Source organism: Hoplias malabaricus, chromosome Y (assembly GCF_029633855.1).
Source record: "Hoplias malabaricus isolate fHopMal1 chromosome Y, fHopMal1.hap1, whole genome shotgun sequence".
NCBI lineage: Eukaryota > Metazoa > Chordata > Actinopteri > Characiformes > Erythrinidae > Hoplias > Hoplias malabaricus.
Window position 1 is genome coordinate 39396465 of NC_089820.1, and position 18734 is coordinate 39415198.

The window sequence follows — 18734 nt, forward strand, 5'->3', positions numbered from 1 at the left end:
CTCAAGTTTTTATATAGACACACTTAACTGAATACCTGTAGCCATTATATTCAACATACACTGAAGAAAATTAATGTTGTTTTTAATCACAGTGGCATTTTATCAGTGGTCCAGACACTTATTTTGACACATGTTTGTGTTCAACAGTGGCAATTGAACTTAACAATTTACCAGCTTCATACACAGCTGTATGCAAAAGTTTGAACATCCTAAATCAAAAACACATACATTGGAAGAACAAATTAGAGTCAGCAAAGTGCAATAAAAGAGTTTTAGGGTTTCTGGACTGGGTTCTATTTCCTCAAATTTATATATTTTTTTTTGTGATAAGCAACATGATGTGTATACTTTTATGAATGTGCTGGTTCTACATGAATGTAGTGGAGAATGGTGTAGCATTTTTTTGTTAAGTTTAAGATTGCAGAATGGGTTTTTATATATACACTGCTCAAAAAATAAAGGGAACACTTAAACAACAAAATGTAACTGCAAGTCAATCACACTTCTGTGAAATCAATCTGTCTAGTTAGGAAGAAACACTGATTATGAATCAATTTCACCTGCTGTTGAAGACAACCCCTATAAAGGAGTGTTTCTGTAGATGTGACAGAATCTGGAGACACCGTGGAGAATATTCTGCTGCCTGCAACATCCTCCAGCGTGGTCGGTTTGGCAGTGGGTCAGTAATGGTGTGTGGGGGGGCATATGACCATATGCTGGTGTAGTGGGCCCTGGGTTCCTTCTGATGCATGACAATGCTAGGCCTTATGTGGCTGAAGTGTGTCAGCAGTTCCTGCATGATGAAGGCATTGGTGCTATGGATTGGCCTGCCAGTTCCCCAGACCTGAATCCAATCAAGCACATCTGGGACATCACGTCTCTTTCCATCCACCAACGCCATGTTGAACCACAGGCTATCGAGTACATCCCTCAGGATCCCTTAGGAGAACATCCGCTACCTAATCAGAAGCATGCCCAGGCATTGTAGGGAAGTCATACAGGCACGCGGAGGCCACACACACTACTGAGTTTCTTTTTAATTTGTCTTGAGGAATTTCCACTGAAGTTGTATCAGCCTGATATTTGATTTTCCACTTTTATTTTGAGTATGATTCCAATTCCATACATTCATTGGGTAATAATTTTGATTTATATTGATAATTTTTATGTTATTTTGTTCTCAATTCATTCCACTATGTAATTAATAGATTTTCAACTGGAATATTTATTAACTGAGATCTAGGATGTGTTATTTTAGTGTTCCTTTTTCATTTTTTGAGCAGTGTATATAAACATATGTGTGTGTGTGTGTGTGCGCGCGTATGTTCCCATATCCCATATATATGGGATATTGGAACAGAAGAGTTAACACCAGGATACAAGGTGTGGTCTCTGTGCCAATTGTTTTAGGCTGATGATAGGGCTCCTTTGTGGAGAAACATTCATACTGGTGGGTCTACCGCTGTCTTATCCCATAGAAGCTAAAGAATGCTGTACTGACATGCAGGGTATGCGCTTAAGGCTTCCTGCATTGAATGTGATTCTGCTAGAGTCACTTGTCTGTCCAAATGGACAATTCTAGCCAGACCCTGCCTTTCACTATAATTAAGCCCTTATGGGTGACCACTGCTGTGTCCATGGTGGATGGTCATGCCTTCTATGCTTATTCCACACATGTGACACTGGATAAAGGAATTTTACACGCCTCACAGCTTCAGAAATGGAATGTTCTATCTGTCAGACACCTACTATCATACCTCATTAGAACGGACACTGTTAAACCTCACATAATACCTAACAACTTAAACAGTTCCCAAGCTGTATCTTGAGGAAACACCGCTTCATTATCAATTTAAATACTGCTATCCCATGACATTTGCCATATCAGTGTGGTTAATTTACAGATTCTTTAAAGGAATGTTTTTATAGAGTCATAGACTCTGCTGTGCTAAAATACTTTTTTAAGGCTGTTGTGACCCATAGCACTCTATGTAAATATCCACCACAGTCAAGAACTGTAAATTTGAAATGCCTCTTTAGTGATCATATATAGACTGATGTGTCAGATGTATAAAATTAAAATTTATTTCCTGTGGAAATAACATTTCTTTGCCTTTTAATTTGGAAAAAAGTATTGTATGAGTGCTACATAGCAGCCCAATTTTGTAAATCTCAGACATTACTGAAAATAATAAATTACTTTTTCTTAATGTACAGTTCTGGCAGTTTGGGGAATGGGTGGACGTGGTCATTGATGACCGGCTGCCAGTGAAGGATGGAGAGCTGCTGTTTGTCCACTCTGCTGAAGGGAATGAGTTTTGGAGTGCTCTGATCGAGAAGGCCTATGCTAAGTGAGTTAACGAATGAGTGGGCGAGCGAGTGAGTGAGTGGTAGGAGTGGGATTTTGAAAGATACAGATAAATGATACATTGTAGAGTCAAAATTCTACTTATGCAGTGAACTTTTATTATATTTATTTTTGTTTGTTTCACAATAATGTGGAAAATATTGTAGAAAACATGAAATAACTCAGATAATAATCTGAAATAATAAATAAATAATCAGAAAAACTGTTCATCAGATAATTATTTAGACCCACCCTACTGCACTAGAAATCGTAATGGCTGTAATTATAAGGATGGACATTACTTTAATTAGCTTTTAACTATAAGGCACACCGTAATTAGGATAATTTTGGACCATTTTGATCAAATTTTTCCAACTGTACATTTTGATGTTTTTGGATTTTTTTTTTCTTTTTTTGTTGTTTTCTTATTGTGTCTGTTTTTATATTTTTATATTCTTTTTTTCTTGTATTAAGTTATTTTATTTGTTTTTTATAAATTAAAATTCAATTAAAGGTCAAATGCTTCTTCACAACTCAAATTACCAAATGATTTAAAATTAAACACTGAATTTAAGTGTCCATAGATTTGACTGGTTGTGTGTATGTGTGTGTCTGTGTATATACGAGTTTTATGTTTTTAATTATGCGTGAATCACTGGCTATTGCAAAATATATATATATACATTTTTTTTCATACATTTATATACTATGTGGGGCTGGTGCAACAGGTAGTGTGGCTGTCTTAAAGTCCTCATCTCAAGTCCCTCTGAGGAGTTTGTTGTTTTCTTTCGCATGTCTGTTCCTCTCGGTGCGCCAGTTTCTATAAACACACATCGGTAGGCTGATTGGATATATTAAATTGTTCACAGGTATGTGTGTGCGAGTGATATGTCTGCAAATCATTATAATGAATAATTGAACATTTTACCTCAGATATGATTAAAGAATTTTGCTTTTGTTTTTGCCCTCATGACAAGGCTTGTATTGTAAATATGTAAGTATTAATTAAGCTGGGATATTTTTTAAAATGTTGCTGGGAGCTTGTCAGTCTCATTTTATGAGCTGTGCACTGTTCATATTTAGTGATGTGATTGTGCTTCATAAATTGAAACGTGAGGTTATGCATATAACCACTGTTCCCTGAAGAAGAGGAACGAGGTACAACACAAGCTGTATGGGATATTATGCCTCTTCCATATATGGCTGAAGACACCTCTAATCACGCCTGCAAGGCAGATGACTCATAGTGACGAGGGTAGGTGGGCCCGCCCCTCACCTATAACCTCTGGACACTAGCGTCTCACTTCAGTTCAAGATGCTGATCTTCACCAAGCTAATAGTGAAGCAGGGCAGCCCGTGTTGTACCTCGTTCCTCTTCTTCAGGGAACAGTGGTTATATGCATAACCTCACGTTCCGTATCAGTCGATTCACTCGGTACAACACAAGCTGTATGGGATCTAAATTCACGTCCCGAGAAACAGACACCGAACCAAGAAAGCAGCCTAGAGCATGTTAGACTCTATAGAAAGGACAGCATGAGCTACCGAAGGGGCCAGCACATCCAGGCGATAAAAACGAACAAATGTATGAGGTGATGCCCCGCTAGCAGCGGCACAGATGTCTCCAACTGGGACACCCTTAAAAAGAGCCCATGATGTAGCTATTCCTATTGTGGAATGAGCCCTCACCCCCTCTGGTAAATCCATACCTTTGCTGCTGTAAGCTATAGAAATAGCTTCTAAAACCCAGTGAGAGAGATGTTGTTTAGACAAGGCCCTGCCACGAACTGAGTTAGCAAAACAGACAAAAAGCTGGTCACACCTACAGTGCAATTAATGTATGTGTGCAGTGCCCGCACGGGGCAGAGCATATGTAGTCTTTGCTGCACCTCAGATGTAAATGGAGGAGGAGAATAAGAATTTAACTCAAAAGCCAGTGAGCTTTGCCAGTGAGTAAGACATAGGCAACACCTTTGGCACATATGCTGCATTAGGACACAGAGTCACCTTAGTGTCCCCTGGTGCAAACTGGGTACAAGAAGGGTGCACTGACAGTGCGTGGAGGTCACCCACCCGTATTGCAGATGCTAAAGCTAGGAGTAGAGCAGTCTTATATGAAACAAACTTGATGTCCACAGACTCCAGCAGCTCAAAAGGAGGTGCACATAGTCCGAGGCAATTCCGACCTCGTTAAGCAAGGCAGTTAACGGGCTCTCCACCGGCAGTTGCTCTCCGAGCTCGGCCAGACACATCGCCTGATATGTTTGGAGAAGGGTGACCGAATTCATAGCCCTAGCTATGCCTGCCTGAGCGCGGTAAACCTTATCCAGCTGCGAGGAAGAAAACCGGCAGGGCTTAGAGGGAAGCACGGCTGGTCCTGCTACCCCTAGGTTGTGTGATGGGGCGAGATTAGCTGCTAGTGACGGCTCCATGTGAGGGGGGTTCAGCAGACCTGTCTCCTCCGCCCCCTCTATGTCGAGAAATGGAGCGAAACCCGGAACCGCTGTACGGGTCGACAGTGGTTTAGCCCATGAGGATTTTAGCTCAGCGATGACGTCCGGAAACAGCGGGAGACGGTGTTTCACCGCTGTCGGGACCGGGGGAAGGAAAATCCCAGAGAATCTCGTAGCTGTGTGAGGAGCGGGCCACTGGACGTCCAGTTTCTGAGCAGCACGGTGATAAAGGGAGATAAAGGACGTGTCCGCCTCGTCCTGTTTCCCCCCTGAAGCCGCTGCAACGAGAGGAGCCGGTAGGTCCTCCTGCTTGTCCTCGGAAAGACCGTGCTCATCTAACCCAAGATCAAAAGGGTCGTCATCCTCGAGTTCAGCTGCAGGCTCTGGGAGCCGGGGCTTCATTAGGAGAGCCGGTGACGGCAAACCCATTTCACACATCCCCCAAACTCTCCATGTGCTCAGCCCAACTAATACGCGCCTCACCCACTGATTCAGCCTCTTCAGCGTCCAAGTGAGAAGGCTCAACTTGTTCGGAAAACAGGGGATCCTCACGGTCCAAAGCTGCTTGTCCGAGAATTTTCACAACAAACGACACCCTGCGCTCCACGGTAGAACGTCTGAGCCGGTGACAGAACTCGCACGCCTCAAGCTGCACTAAGGCCCTCCTAGCATGAACGATTCCCAAGCAAACTGGGCACGCATCATGCAGGTCCTTCTCATGAATAGCGAACCCACACCCTTGAGGACAAGGGCGAGGGACTTTCCTGCAATGGCGAGTAGCTGCTTGCGAGCTCATTTAGATAGCCGTTAGCAAAACTAAGCGGGCTAGCACCGAGACTAGGCAAAGCGAGCTCAAGAGAAGAAGGCAGAAGACGTTCCAAAATAGCGCTCCGCAGAAAGAATACTCACCAACGTGAGGTTGTTGCCGTTCTTTCCTATTGGAACAGTAAGCTATTTGTAGTGTCTTTGCTAAGGAAAAGAGCTAGCTAGATTAGCAGAGAAGTGTAAGGTGTTCTTAGTGAGGTGAAGAGCATAAGAACTGAAGAGAGACGCTGGTGTCCAGAGGTTATAGGTGAGGGGCGGGCACACCTACCCTCGTCACTGTGCGTCATCTGCCTTGCAGGCGTGATTAGAGGTGTGTTCAGCCAGATATGGAAGAGGCATTATATCCCATACAGCGACCCTGAATTGGATAAGCGGTAACAGATAATGAATGAATGAATGAATAATATCCCATACAGCTTGTGTTGTACCGAGTGAATCGACTGATAGGGAACAGACTGTTTGTTGTAAGTTTTTTTGCTGAAACTACTTTTTGTTAGTGTTTGCATTTGACTTCTTTATATTCAGTGTCATATTTACTACAGTCAAAACACATCCAAATGATAGACATAGGATTTTTTTTGGTACAAGCTACTCAAGTTGCTTGGATGACCTCTGTGTTTACGTTCAAAATGATGAAAAGAATAAAAAGGAACATAGATTATTTGAGGGTGGCACGGCAGGGCACGCAGCTCCAGGGACTTGGAGGTTGTGGGTTCAACTCCTGTAACTGTCTCTGAGGAGTTTGGTGTGTTCTCCCCGTGTCCGTGTGGGTTTCCTCTGGGTTCTCCGGTTTCCTCCCATAGTCCAAAACCACATGTTGATGGGTGGAATGGTGACTCAAAAATGTGTGTGTGTGTGTTGCCCTGTGAAGGGCTGGCACCCCCTCCAGGGTGTGTTCCTGCCTTGCACCCAATGATTCTGGGTAGGCTCTGGACCCACTGCAACCCTGAACCGGATAAGAGGTTCCAGTTAATGTTTGAATGAATTAATGAACTACTTGAATTACTTGATAAAGGCTAGATTATGTTTACTGAATGTCGAATGAATTTAAATTAATTTCAAATTAGTTGCCTAGCCTAAGTCCAGAGTGTTTCTGCCTTGTGCTCAGTGATTCATTTCAGTGGGCAGGAACACTGGATGCCTCTAGACCATTTGAAATTTGGTTAAGCTTTTAGTGGAACATCAAGGATAATTTCAACCTAGATGTAATAAATGGATGAACTAATTTTGCAGCGTCTTGTGTGTCACCTCTCAAGATGGCAATTCTTCAAAGATGAGGAGCTATTTTTATTTAAACCTATACATCTCTATTCTTTTAAGGCTGAATGGATCCTATGAAGCTCTTTCTGGAGGCTCTACTACTGAAGGATTTGAGGATTTTACAGGTGGAGTTGCAGAAATGTACGAACTTCGTAGTGCTCCAAAGGACCTGCCACGTATCATCAATAAGGCCCTTGAGAGAGGGTCTCTGCTGGGCTGCTCCATTGATGTAAGTCCCAATAGTGATTTTAGACAACATACTATTAAAGATAATATTTTAAAAAATCCAGTGAGGACAATTTTCTCAGACTAGGGTTGAGCTAATATTGTAACTGAAATTATAGTTATTTTCTATGAATTAAAGTTGGATGGTTATGGTTGTAATTTGACAGGATGTGGGCATTACTGCTCCGGATTCATTTAAATTTACTGAATTAAGTTCACAAAGTGGGCAGCACGGTGGCTCAGCAGGTAGTGTCGCAGTTACACAGCTCCAGGGACCTGGAGGTTGTGGGTTTGATTCCTGCTCTGGGTGACTGTCTGTGAGGAGTTGGTGTGTTCCCCGTGTCCGCGTGGGTTTCCTCCGGGTGCTCCGGTTTCCTCCCACAGTCCAAAAACACATGTTGGTAGGTGGATTGGCGACTCAAAAGTGACCGTAGGTGTGAGTGTGTGAGTGAATGTGTGGGTGTGTGTGTTGCCCTGTGAAGGACTGGCGCCCCCTCCAGGGTGTATTCCCGCCTTGCGCCAAATGATTCCAGGTAGGCTCTGGACCCACCATGACCCTGAACTGGATAAGCGGTTACAGATAATGGATGGATGGATGAAGTTCACAAAGTAAACAAGCATAAATAAAAACCAGATAAGTAGCCAGATAAGAGGAACCAGAAATTGGTTCCAGGGTCCTGGGTTTGTGGGTTTATGCCCCGCTCTTAGTGAGGAGTTTGGCATGTCCTCCCTGTGTCTGCGTGGGTTTCCTCCGGGTGCTCTGATTTCCTCTCACGGTCCAAAAATACAGGTGGATCGGTGACTCAAGAGTGTCCATGTGTGTGAGTGTGGCACCCACTCCAGGATTTGTCCCCGCTTTATGCCCAGTGATTCCATGTAAGCCCCACTGTGTCCCTGAACTGGATAAGTGGTTATATACAATGAATGAATATTGTTTGCAAAAACTACTTTCAAAACATTCAGTCATTTTCTTCACTGTTCCTTCACATTATGAAAGACCTTATACTGACCTCAATGGCCTGTGTGTACGAGAGTTTATGTAAATCTAATTTAAACATTGCAAAAACTGGTTTAATTCAGCAGTGACAAAACTATTTGATCACAAATAACCGACACTTTTATAATTATTATATATTACTATTTTGTGGTAAAATCACTGATTGGTATATAATACTATATGACTTTTTCACATTTTAGCACAGTTCCTTGGATTCTGAATGAAATATGTTTCAGTAAGTTCAACAGCTAAATAGTGATATTGTTTTTCAGAATATTTGCACTTTCTAAACATAACTGACATAAATGCTTAGAATGTTTAGAAATGTTGATTTTTTACTTTTGCTTTTTTAAATACTGTTTATATTGTTTTTTCTGACATCAGAAAAGTCTTTACACTTTTGTAAAGAGCGCATTCTGACTGTGTGTCTATGTGTGTGTTTGTGTGTGTTTTACCTTCACAGATCACTAGTGCCTTTGACATGGAAGCAATCACTTTCAAAAAGCTAGTGAAAGGCCATGCCTACTCAGTCACAGGTCTCAGGGAGGTGAGTCAAAAAACTGTCAACACAATTGATTTTACATGCATTAAAAAGAAGTTTAATTGAATGAAACCTCACATTAAAATAGAACATTAAGTCCCTGCCACAGTAATATAGTACCCTCATCTTCACTCAAGCTCTGCTACAAACTTTTCTTTTTTGCAGTTTGTTCTAACATAGGCTAGTAGAATTTCTCCCTAAATACTTTGTTTCTTATTTAGGTGAATTTCCGTGGAAATACAGAAAGGCTGATTCGTATCCGGAACCCCTGGGGGCAAGTGGAGTGGACAGGAGCCTGGAGTGATAAGTAAGTGCCAAGTCAAAAAAGTTACAAAAATAGGTTTTCTGTGCTCTGATAAAGCCTAGCAGCTGTCATTTATTGTGACTGTAAAAATAAATAAATAAATAAATAAATAAATCAACAAAATCAGTTGCCTTAGGATTGAAAATGGAACTTTATTTTGGAGATTATCTTGCCAGTGTGAGATCTCTCCCAGTATCAATGACACTTCCCACTTATATAGTTTTTCAAAGTCTGTTTGTTTCCTGTATCATACATGTAATTTGTGAGGTCTGTTTTCTTCATCAAACTGTTTATTCATCATCCACGTGAGGTTATCCCATAGATCCTTTTCTTCTGCAGTTCCTATGAATGGAATGCAATCGATCCTGCTGAAAAAGAGGAGATGAATTCCAAAATGGAGGATGGAGAGTTCTGGTGAGTCCCCAATTAATAGTACTGATCTCCATTGCACCACATCTATCCCCATTACTCATTTATTCTCTCTTTCTCTCTCTCTCTCTCCCTCTCTCTCTCTCTCTCTCTCTCTCTCTCTCTCTCTCTCTCTCCCTGCCTTTCTCTCTCTCTTTCTCAGGATGTCATTTCAGGAGTTTAAGCGTCAGTTTTCTCGACTGGAGATATGTAACCTGACTGCAGATGCTCTGAGTGATGATACTCTGAATTATTGGAACACCATCAAGTTTGAGGGAGCCTGGAGGAAAGGGAGTACAGCTGGAGGCTGCAGGAATAACCCCAGTGAGAAATAACACACTCAAACACACACACTCTTATCTATAGTCATGCAATGACAGTATAATAATGATAATATACAATGACAATGTTTAAACAAACCCATTGAGTGACCTGATGATGATCCTTGTGTTATTCCATAATATCTTAAATTATTCCAATAAAAGATAAGAACATTATTTTGTATTACATGCTCACAAAGACTCTGCTGGTGAACCTCAGTCCAATCCCCAGCATCACTGAATGTGTTTGAGATTGGAGAAAATGTAATCAGATTTTGAGATATTTCTGCAGATTCTTTCACTCATTGGAGTTAAACGTTTCTTGAAAATAATGTAAGCAGTAATAAAAGCATAGAGTGGGCAGTTGCTTAATTGTTGATGCCTCTGATTAATCTCTACATTTACCCTCAGGATAAATATTGAAGATCTTGTATTTGCCTCTTTTGACTGGAAAATAAATAATAGAATGCTCAGTGCTATGGGTTGGCTCTATAAGAGAGATGGACATTTTTGAATAGCAAAATATATATACACCCTGATGGAAGAGAGTTTTGATGTTTCAGAATTATATATTATCCATATCTTTCTCTTAGATACATTCTGGATAAACCCTCAGTATAAGATCACTTTGCTGGAGGAGGATGATGATCCAGATGACAGTGAAGTGGCATGTAGTTTCTTGGTGGCTCTGATGCAGAAGGACCGCAGACGCTTCCGCAAACAAGGCCAAGATATGCACACTATCGGCTTTGCCGTCTATGAGGTCAGTTTAGTGGTCAAATACGGTGTGTGAGAGTAAATGAAAATTTGTCATACTTTTAACTAAAACATTTAAATTAAACCATTTGGCCAAAATTTCCCCTTTAAAATAAATAATATTAACATGTCCACATAACATGTCTTTAAAAATGTTGTGTAAGTAGTGCATTTTTGAGAAGTAATTGAATAATTGATCTATGTTTATCTTTCTGTTTTTCAGGTCCCAGAAGAGGTACTCATCTTTTGGGCACATATTTACAACCAATATAATCTCACAGTCCACCATATTGAATAAATATTCTTATCATTGTATATGAAAATAAGCCACCACCCAAATAATACATGGACCACAGCAGTAATGTGGACAGAATGGCCCATTTTGATGTCCAAAGGAGTGGGATTTTTTAGCAAAAAAAAATGGGGAATTATGCAAAAAAATACAATAAAATTAAAAATGAAATAAAAAAGATCATAAAAAAAGATTGAAAAGGATAAGCCATATTCTTTTTGCAACAATTAGCACCAGCTATTATAGAATGTACACATGATACTAAAAAGTATGTACCCTGTATTGTCAAGAAAGCAACAACTCTGTACCACAGACTATTAGGACTTGGGGATCCACTTTAATTAAGACATCAGAATGTGTGAGTAGCACATTTGTTTCTTCAATTTGATTTCCAATTTTATGGGGATATATTATACCCATTTTCCCATATGTTTACACAGTTCCCTAGGGTCTAAATGAAAGATCTGTGATATTCTTTCGTCAAAATATCACAAAGATCAAACAGCACTGGTTCAGAATGACAGGAACAACTCCTGTTGAAAATGAGCCTCAGTTTACTCCACATACTAGGTGCAGCAATGAGTAATACGGAGTGGAGGCACTCGTGTTAGTGAATTCCATTTTGAATCATTTTTCTTCGTTTAAGCTCCTTATTGGATTCTTAAATAAACGGTGGTCCAGTATTGTGATTGGAGAGACTCTAATGGGTGCACTGCAGTGATAAGATAGACTCAGATGAGAAGGTGGAACAGTTCTGAAGTGCTGGCTCTGTACATAAGACAGCAAACACCAGAATGACTGTTTTTTAGATTTAGGCAGATCACTGTAAGCAACATCCTTCTGAGTTAAAACTCTGAACCTTCCAGACTCTAAAGAAGCCCTATCCATTTAAACACCTTGCCTTGCCTTTGATTTAGATAAAGACATCCGCAGGCACATTTTCCTTTGAAGGAGAGGATAATGTGATTTGCACAAGCACAATCATATTTGATTTAGTTCTACTTAATGGGTGGGAAGAGATAAAGCATAATTGAGAGAAAATTATGATTTAAAAAAAGTATAAAAATAATATCACTTCATAGCTAGTTAACCTGTATGTGACCATGTAAAATAAACAGGAAATACAGCTAAAACTATAAAAAACATATACTTAACATATACATATACTTAACATATACATAAACTATAAAAAAAACAGTAAAAAAATAGTTCCTGTATTTATGACTTGCTGTATCACAACACATCCTATTTTATACATGTTGAATATCATAATTATGACTTGCTTTCCTTGTACCAGTAACTGCCTTTGTCTATTGGGTAGTTCCGTGGTTGCCAGAGTGTGCACCTGAAGAAAGATTTTTTCCTTCGTCACTCATCCTGCGCTCGTTCCGAGACTTTTATCAACCTCAGGGAGGTGAGCGCTCGACTCCGTCTTCCTCCAGGAGAGTATCTAATTGTTCCCTCCACCTTTGAACCTGGGAAAGAAGCAGATTTTGTCCTCAGAGTCTTCACCGAGAAACAGTCAGAGACTCAGTGAGTACAAAGTTTATGTTAACCACAGAATATCTAAGATTTCCAGGCCACTAGGTGACATTTATCAATCTGACAATTAATCATATGACAATCACATAAAGAAATGTCACTTGAAAGCCATTATTGCCTCTAATGACTTGTTCCCATATAAGCACTTCAACTTTTATTTTTGTATATATTACATTACCTGTTTTTAAATAGACCCCAAGTGTGTTTAATTTGGTAAATAAATGTTAAATAGCTAACAAGTAATGAAAATATTTACCCAATTATGTTTTATATTCTAAATAAAAAAATAACAAAGTTACAAATTAGAAACGTGGCAGTACTTGTATTGAACTTAAATAGCTGCTGTTTAATTGATAACATTACAAGAACCCACATAGGGAATTTCAGATTAATTAACTCTGTCCAACAATCTGAAGTGTTTTGTTTTTCATATATATTTCAGGGAGATGGATGATGATGTGTCCTTCATCCTGGATGAAGAGGTAAGGGCTTCTAAGGGCAGATAAACATCATCTATTTAATTTTATATGGTAATTATATATATAAATATTATTGGTGTCTGTGTAATTAATTAAAATCATTTGGATCTAGATTTTCTGTGGCAGCTTTTGTAGCAAATAAATCCTTAAAGGAGCAATCTGTAAGATATTTACTGTACTTGGTCATAAACTGTCCAGGGTGTGGGATCATAGCTTAAGGAAACAGTCAAAGCTAAAACACTGCCTCTCATAGCATCGCTGAAGCTATATATTCTCTGTGAGAAGTGACTAGTCCAGAGCAGAGGGATCCCGCCCTCTTGGGATCCCGCCCTCTGTCCAATCATTTTACAGTCCACGGTGTGGCCAAGCCTACAAACAGTGTCTTGCAGCCATGAAATGACTAAATGAACAGACTCAATGTTATATAAAATAAATGCCATATTGCCCTTCTAAAAATCTCCATGACCAGAGACAGAGTAAAATGGGAAGAAATATGTTTGAAAAATGGAGGCAGTTTACAAGCAGCTACTCTATAGAACAGAGCCAGAGCTGGCAAATTTCCTAAACAGGTAACAGCAAATCATTTCTGCAAAAACAAGAGCAAAGAAAAACTCACTTTTCGTCATTTAATTCTCTCTTTACAAATGACTGCAGTTGTCTTCTAAGAAAATAATGTACAATTTATGTCTGATTAGGTATTATTTTATCCACTCAGTTTTTGAACTGGACAGTGCCAGTTGTAACCTGCTATAGGTGAGAAACACTAGGCAATATTTTTACTTTACAATTACAACTAAATTAACCTAAGGGAGACTCTGTCATTGCTACTCCATGCTCAACACTGCAGAGACTGCAGTATGTAACTTCTGGTGGATAGAAAGAAACCGCCCCCTACCTCCTCCTTGATTTGAGGACAGTGCTGCAAAAGTGAAATACACTCTGTAACTGTAAGGGCCCAGAAGCAAAAATACCAAAAATATTCCTACTGTTCCTTTAACATTTGCTATGGAGCAATGTAGTTGTACAGCTACACACTGTAGTCCACCCGTTGCTCTGCATACTTTGCTAGCCCCACTTTCACCCTGTTCTTCAAAGGTCAGGACACCCACAGGGCTCTGGAAACACCAACTGTTGCCTGGTGACTTCTGCCTATAGTGCCCTTATCACATAACACCTTTAAAATACAGTATACAGACTTTAGTGAAAATATGGTAAATATATGATATGATGCCCTGTTAAGGACTGGTGCCAAATGGTGATTGCTCTCACTGATTGGCAGCTGCTTTGACCAACAAGCAGCTGTACTTATTGACTGGAGGCTGCCACAGACTGACTGGCGGTTGCCACTTACTGACTGGAAGTTGCCAATGACTGGCTGGTTCCTGCTGTCAATCACTGGCTGCTTCCTGCTGCTCTCCACTTTTATAAAAACTGTATTATAGTTTTGATATTAAATGCTTGGTGTCAGTATTACAGGTTGCTCCTTTAATATGATAAACAATTTTACTCTCTGTGCTCACAGCACATGGATAAAAGGAGCAGGGAAATCATATTGTATGTCATATATTTGTTGGCTTCCAACAAGCTCCAAAATCCTGCGTTGTTGTGTACAACCCAGATGATGAATGAATGAGTCAGTGTTTTCCACAGTTGTCAGCAGACCTGTTTTATCTGCTGATAATGCGGGAAGATGGATTCCCTTAAGACAAACCTGAAAATATAGCCTTCATAGCTTTAATACAATGCATATAATTGTAACTGAATTTTAGTGCTGTTTTTAGTGCTGTAATACCCTGTTAATTGTTTTCTGAGGTTTAGCCATACTGTCTACATTTTACTTTTTTATGTTGTTTACTTTCTGTATGAGGCAGAAAATCACATGTATGTTTACCTAAATGCATATTATGTCTTGCACTTTTTAGACTATTTTCTGTTTTATTTTTATGTCATGTATGAAACTATTTGCACAAGTCATCTTTTCAACAAGCACTGTATTTTATTTTTTTTTTTGTAATTTGTAGTTTGTTTATGGATGCTAATAACTTCAATGTAAATACTTGAAACCGAAGGTTCGGCTCTCATCAGATTATAATAATGCATGCCATCATGACATGTTGGCATGTACTTCACTGAGCCAGGTAGTCGTCAGCTTCCGCAGTGTGTGAAGTCTGCTGATTGATAGCAACTCATTTTTTACTCACTTTTCAAAGCTGGATGTGTTTGTGTGTTTGGCTGGGTGGGCCTATTTTAATATAGGGGAAACACTGAGTATATTTGGTGAGCATTGTTATGTTTTATGTTTTGCTTTAATTCACTCTTTTAGGAAGAGATTACAGAGCAAGACATTGATGCCTCTTTCAGAGCCATGTTTGCTAAGCTTTCTGGAGAGGTAAGAGTATATTAATATATAAAATTAGAGTAGTAATTATTTGAATCTTTGCAAAAATTCAGTTATTTTCTAATTCTTCTTTTCTTTTGCTCTTTAGGATATGGAGATATCAGTATATGAGTTGAGGACTATCCTGAATAGAGTTGTGTGCAAACGTAAGTTTGGAATATTGGTGATATACACTACACAGTAATGTGCATTTAGGTCAAGGCACTGAGAAGACACATATATGAACCTGAAAGGGATGAAATGATAAAATTTTCAGTAACTTGGTTTGATTAGGCAATGGTATTTTTCCTATTTGACATCATATTCTTAAAACACGTATAGCCTATTTGAGTCACATTCTACTCACCATTTTTTGTGTGTTTTGCTGCTGTCTGCGTATAGGGTCTAAACCTGATTTTCATTATCACTTGGTAAAATGATATGAGATAGACCAAGAGGAACCACTTATCCTGATAGCTATTTCTGACCTATAAATTTCAGATATTCACTTCAATACAAATTAAAATATACATTGCATGCGCTTGCCTTTTATTTATAAATTAAATCCATGCACCTACCCTTTTGAAGAAAAAAGTATGTTAATTTGTTGAAGAAGGGGACACTTGTCAGTGCTTGGGCTCTCTTTTTTACTTTTTTCATTTCAGTTTTATCGACAGCAACAAGCCTAATTATCATTTACACATGTGAAATAAGTTACACTATAAAAGGCAAAGACATGCAAATATGAGGTCTACAAAGAACATATTGATGATATTTACAAATAGATTTGACCTTTTTTCTTAAATATAATTTCACGTTCCTTTAAATGTATTTTTATTGGAATATAACAGGGGAGACACTGCTTCTCCTGACTGCACATCCCTGACACTACATGACCAAAAGTTTCCCTTTTCTTCAGTAACAACTTTTACAAGGATTTGATAACATTCAGCCATGAGAGCATTTGTGTGGTCAGGAACTGATGTTGTTTAATGAGAGCTGGCATTCTACTCATCCCAGTACTATTGTATGTATGGAATAAGGATGGATGGAACTCCATTTCCAATGCTAGTAACCATTTGAGGGCCTTTATTCCCTTCTAATCAACAATAGGCATTTTTAAGTTAAATTTAATGAGGAGTAAGTGAATGAATAAATAAGGTACTGAGGGAGTGAGTGAGTGAAAAAATAAGGATGGAAGGGTGTGAGCAAGTGCATGTGTATGTTAACATTTCTCCTGATATTTTTTTTCTTTTTTAGACAAGGACTTAAAAACAGATGGCTTCAGTTTGGAGGCATGCAGGTGTATGGTGGCTCTCATGGACGTATCCTTTTACACATAAGTGTCGTTTATGGGTAAGGGGAGCATTTGCCCCTGAAACGTTCAAGCTGACCCAAGTTCATATATTTATATTGACTGATCTCCGTGGCACAAGAAGGCAGCCGGGTGATGCTAACAGTCAACTGTAAATTGGCTACCATATTACCATATCTGTCGCAACTTTGTTTATCTTTCCATAATGATGAACCATAATCAACATGAGCTTTTTCTTTAAAGTCTGTGAACATTTGAATGAGAATGTGATTTGCAGCTATTTATTTGACTTATAAAGCTTATGTGCGTACTGGCTTCTTCATCGCTCATAAAACATCAGTATGCATAATCATAACTGCATGTGATGTTATGATGACAAGAAAAAGAAACTAGGGTTCAGTTCTTGGCATTACAATGTGTGTCAGCTATTAATCCTATTTCCAGAGAAGCATCGTAACAAGTCAGTACTTGATGCTGCATGGTGAATGATATCTTATTTTACATTTAAAATAGATTTATTTCATGGTGTATGTTTTATACCCAAGCATGCTGTATTGGCATAATACTGTGATGGCTTGCCCCTCCAGCACAATACAAAAATGTCACCAATGGCTGGCATTGTATACACACACACACACACACACACACACACACACACACACACATACATACATACATACATACATACATGCATACATACATACATACATACATATACATACATATATATATATATATATATATATATATATATATATATATATATATATATATATATATATATATATATATATATATATAATATGTGTGTGTGTGTGTGTGTGTGTGTGTCTGTCTGTGTATACAGTGCCAGCCATCCATTTTTCATATTTCATTCATTTTCAAGGTCTTTTCAAGATGCAGAATTTAGAATATTATTCTGACAATAATATTCTAAATTCTGCATCTACTTTTAAAAGGCAAATATAGGGATCTCTGCTTAGTAAACATCTTTGACTTCTGGTGAATCTCAGAAAGATGGCAGTGCTCGTCTGGGCATAATGGAGTTCCAGATTCTGTGGAATAAGATCAGGAAATGTCTGGTAAGAAAATAATCCACTTATACAGAGTAAAGGGGTCTTGGTTATAAAATATTCATATGCAAAGATTTGATCATGAGGATCATAAGTGAAAACTCATGTTTATGTAGTGAATCTGATGGTAATAAACAGTGTAAATAAAAACTGCAGAGCCACAGCAGCAGTGTGTTCTAGCATTGCAGCAAGCTGTTCACCAACCTTGAATTTTAGTATGCTAATACTGAGAATGTATCTGGAGAAAAATATTGGGATGAAATTCAAGTATATATTTATAATCAAGACCAATGGACTTCCACTGTTTTTCCTGCCCCCCTACACTAGCTAATGAAAAGTCAAAGGCATAATTAACAATTAAAAGGACCTTCCAGGAGGATATTTCACAAATCAGCATTGTGATTGTCATGTTTAGGATAATATAAGGTAATATAATGCAGTGATACTGATGTTCCTGGAAATAACCCCTTAAAGCCAGATGTATCAGATATGATACCTTATTTTTGGAGGTGGCTCTTTCATCATCTAATGAAAAGAAATACCGAAACAAACTTCCATCATTTTGGGGCAAGTGTTCTTTAAGTGAATACTGCAGAATTATGAATGAAGTGGAAGCAACCCATTACAAAATTGTTGCTATCATCATGAAACATAGGAGAGACTAACTTTTTGCCAAACTGAAGCAATTCCAGGTATGATTTGAATGATATTATCTGTAGTAAAATTAAGCTTTTTTGTAACATTTCACAGATGTAGTGTATTGAACCTGTCAAATGCTAATAAACTATAATAAATATTCAGAAAGTTCAAAATATTTTTTACAGCAGCAAAATGCATTTAGACAATTTTGAAAGTATTTTTATGAAACAAAAATTTATTTTCAGTTTTCCAAAACCCTTTGTGTGCAAAATGTGTTAGCTCAGATGTCGACATAGATTTTGTGAGACAGATTTAGAGGAAGCGGATGATGGTGATACAGATGATTATGGGAGGTCATACCTCAAGCCAAGGTCCAGACAGTAACAGAAACAACTGTAGTTCCTCTAAATATGGAAACACAGTTGTACAGATCAACAACAAAGAGCCTTTGACCAATTTACATTTCATATACTAGTGGTAATAATAAAAAACACAGAGAGAAGAGAGAGAGAGAGAGTGTACTCATAGGTCAAGGACATCTGGAGCAGTGTTTCTCATCAGCTAAATGTTATGTTTTCCTA

At 38.7% G+C, this 18734-nt stretch overlaps 1 protein-coding gene across 1 annotated transcript in view; it reads left to right on the plus strand.

Annotated features, from left to right (window-relative positions):
- The window catches only part of LOC136678227 (calpain-1 catalytic subunit-like), a 51465-nt gene that overhangs the window by 23968 nt on the left and 8763 nt on the right, over window positions 1-18734 (plus strand). The window contains exons 5-18 of the mRNA XM_066656195.1: window positions 2218-2351; window positions 6946-7114; window positions 8571-8654; window positions 8870-8955; window positions 9292-9366; window positions 9524-9684; window positions 10274-10443; window positions 10660-10671; window positions 12050-12261; window positions 12713-12752; window positions 15073-15138; window positions 15236-15293; window positions 16387-16451; window positions 17455-17523. Of these exons, the coding sequence (XP_066512292.1) occupies window positions 2218-2351; window positions 6946-7114; window positions 8571-8654; window positions 8870-8955; window positions 9292-9366; window positions 9524-9684; window positions 10274-10443; window positions 10660-10671; window positions 12050-12261; window positions 12713-12752; window positions 15073-15138; window positions 15236-15293; window positions 16387-16451; window positions 17455-17523 (1401 nt within the window). The remainder of the gene's footprint in view (window positions 1-2217; window positions 2352-6945; window positions 7115-8570; window positions 8655-8869; window positions 8956-9291; window positions 9367-9523; window positions 9685-10273; window positions 10444-10659; window positions 10672-12049; window positions 12262-12712; window positions 12753-15072; window positions 15139-15235; window positions 15294-16386; window positions 16452-17454; window positions 17524-18734) is intronic.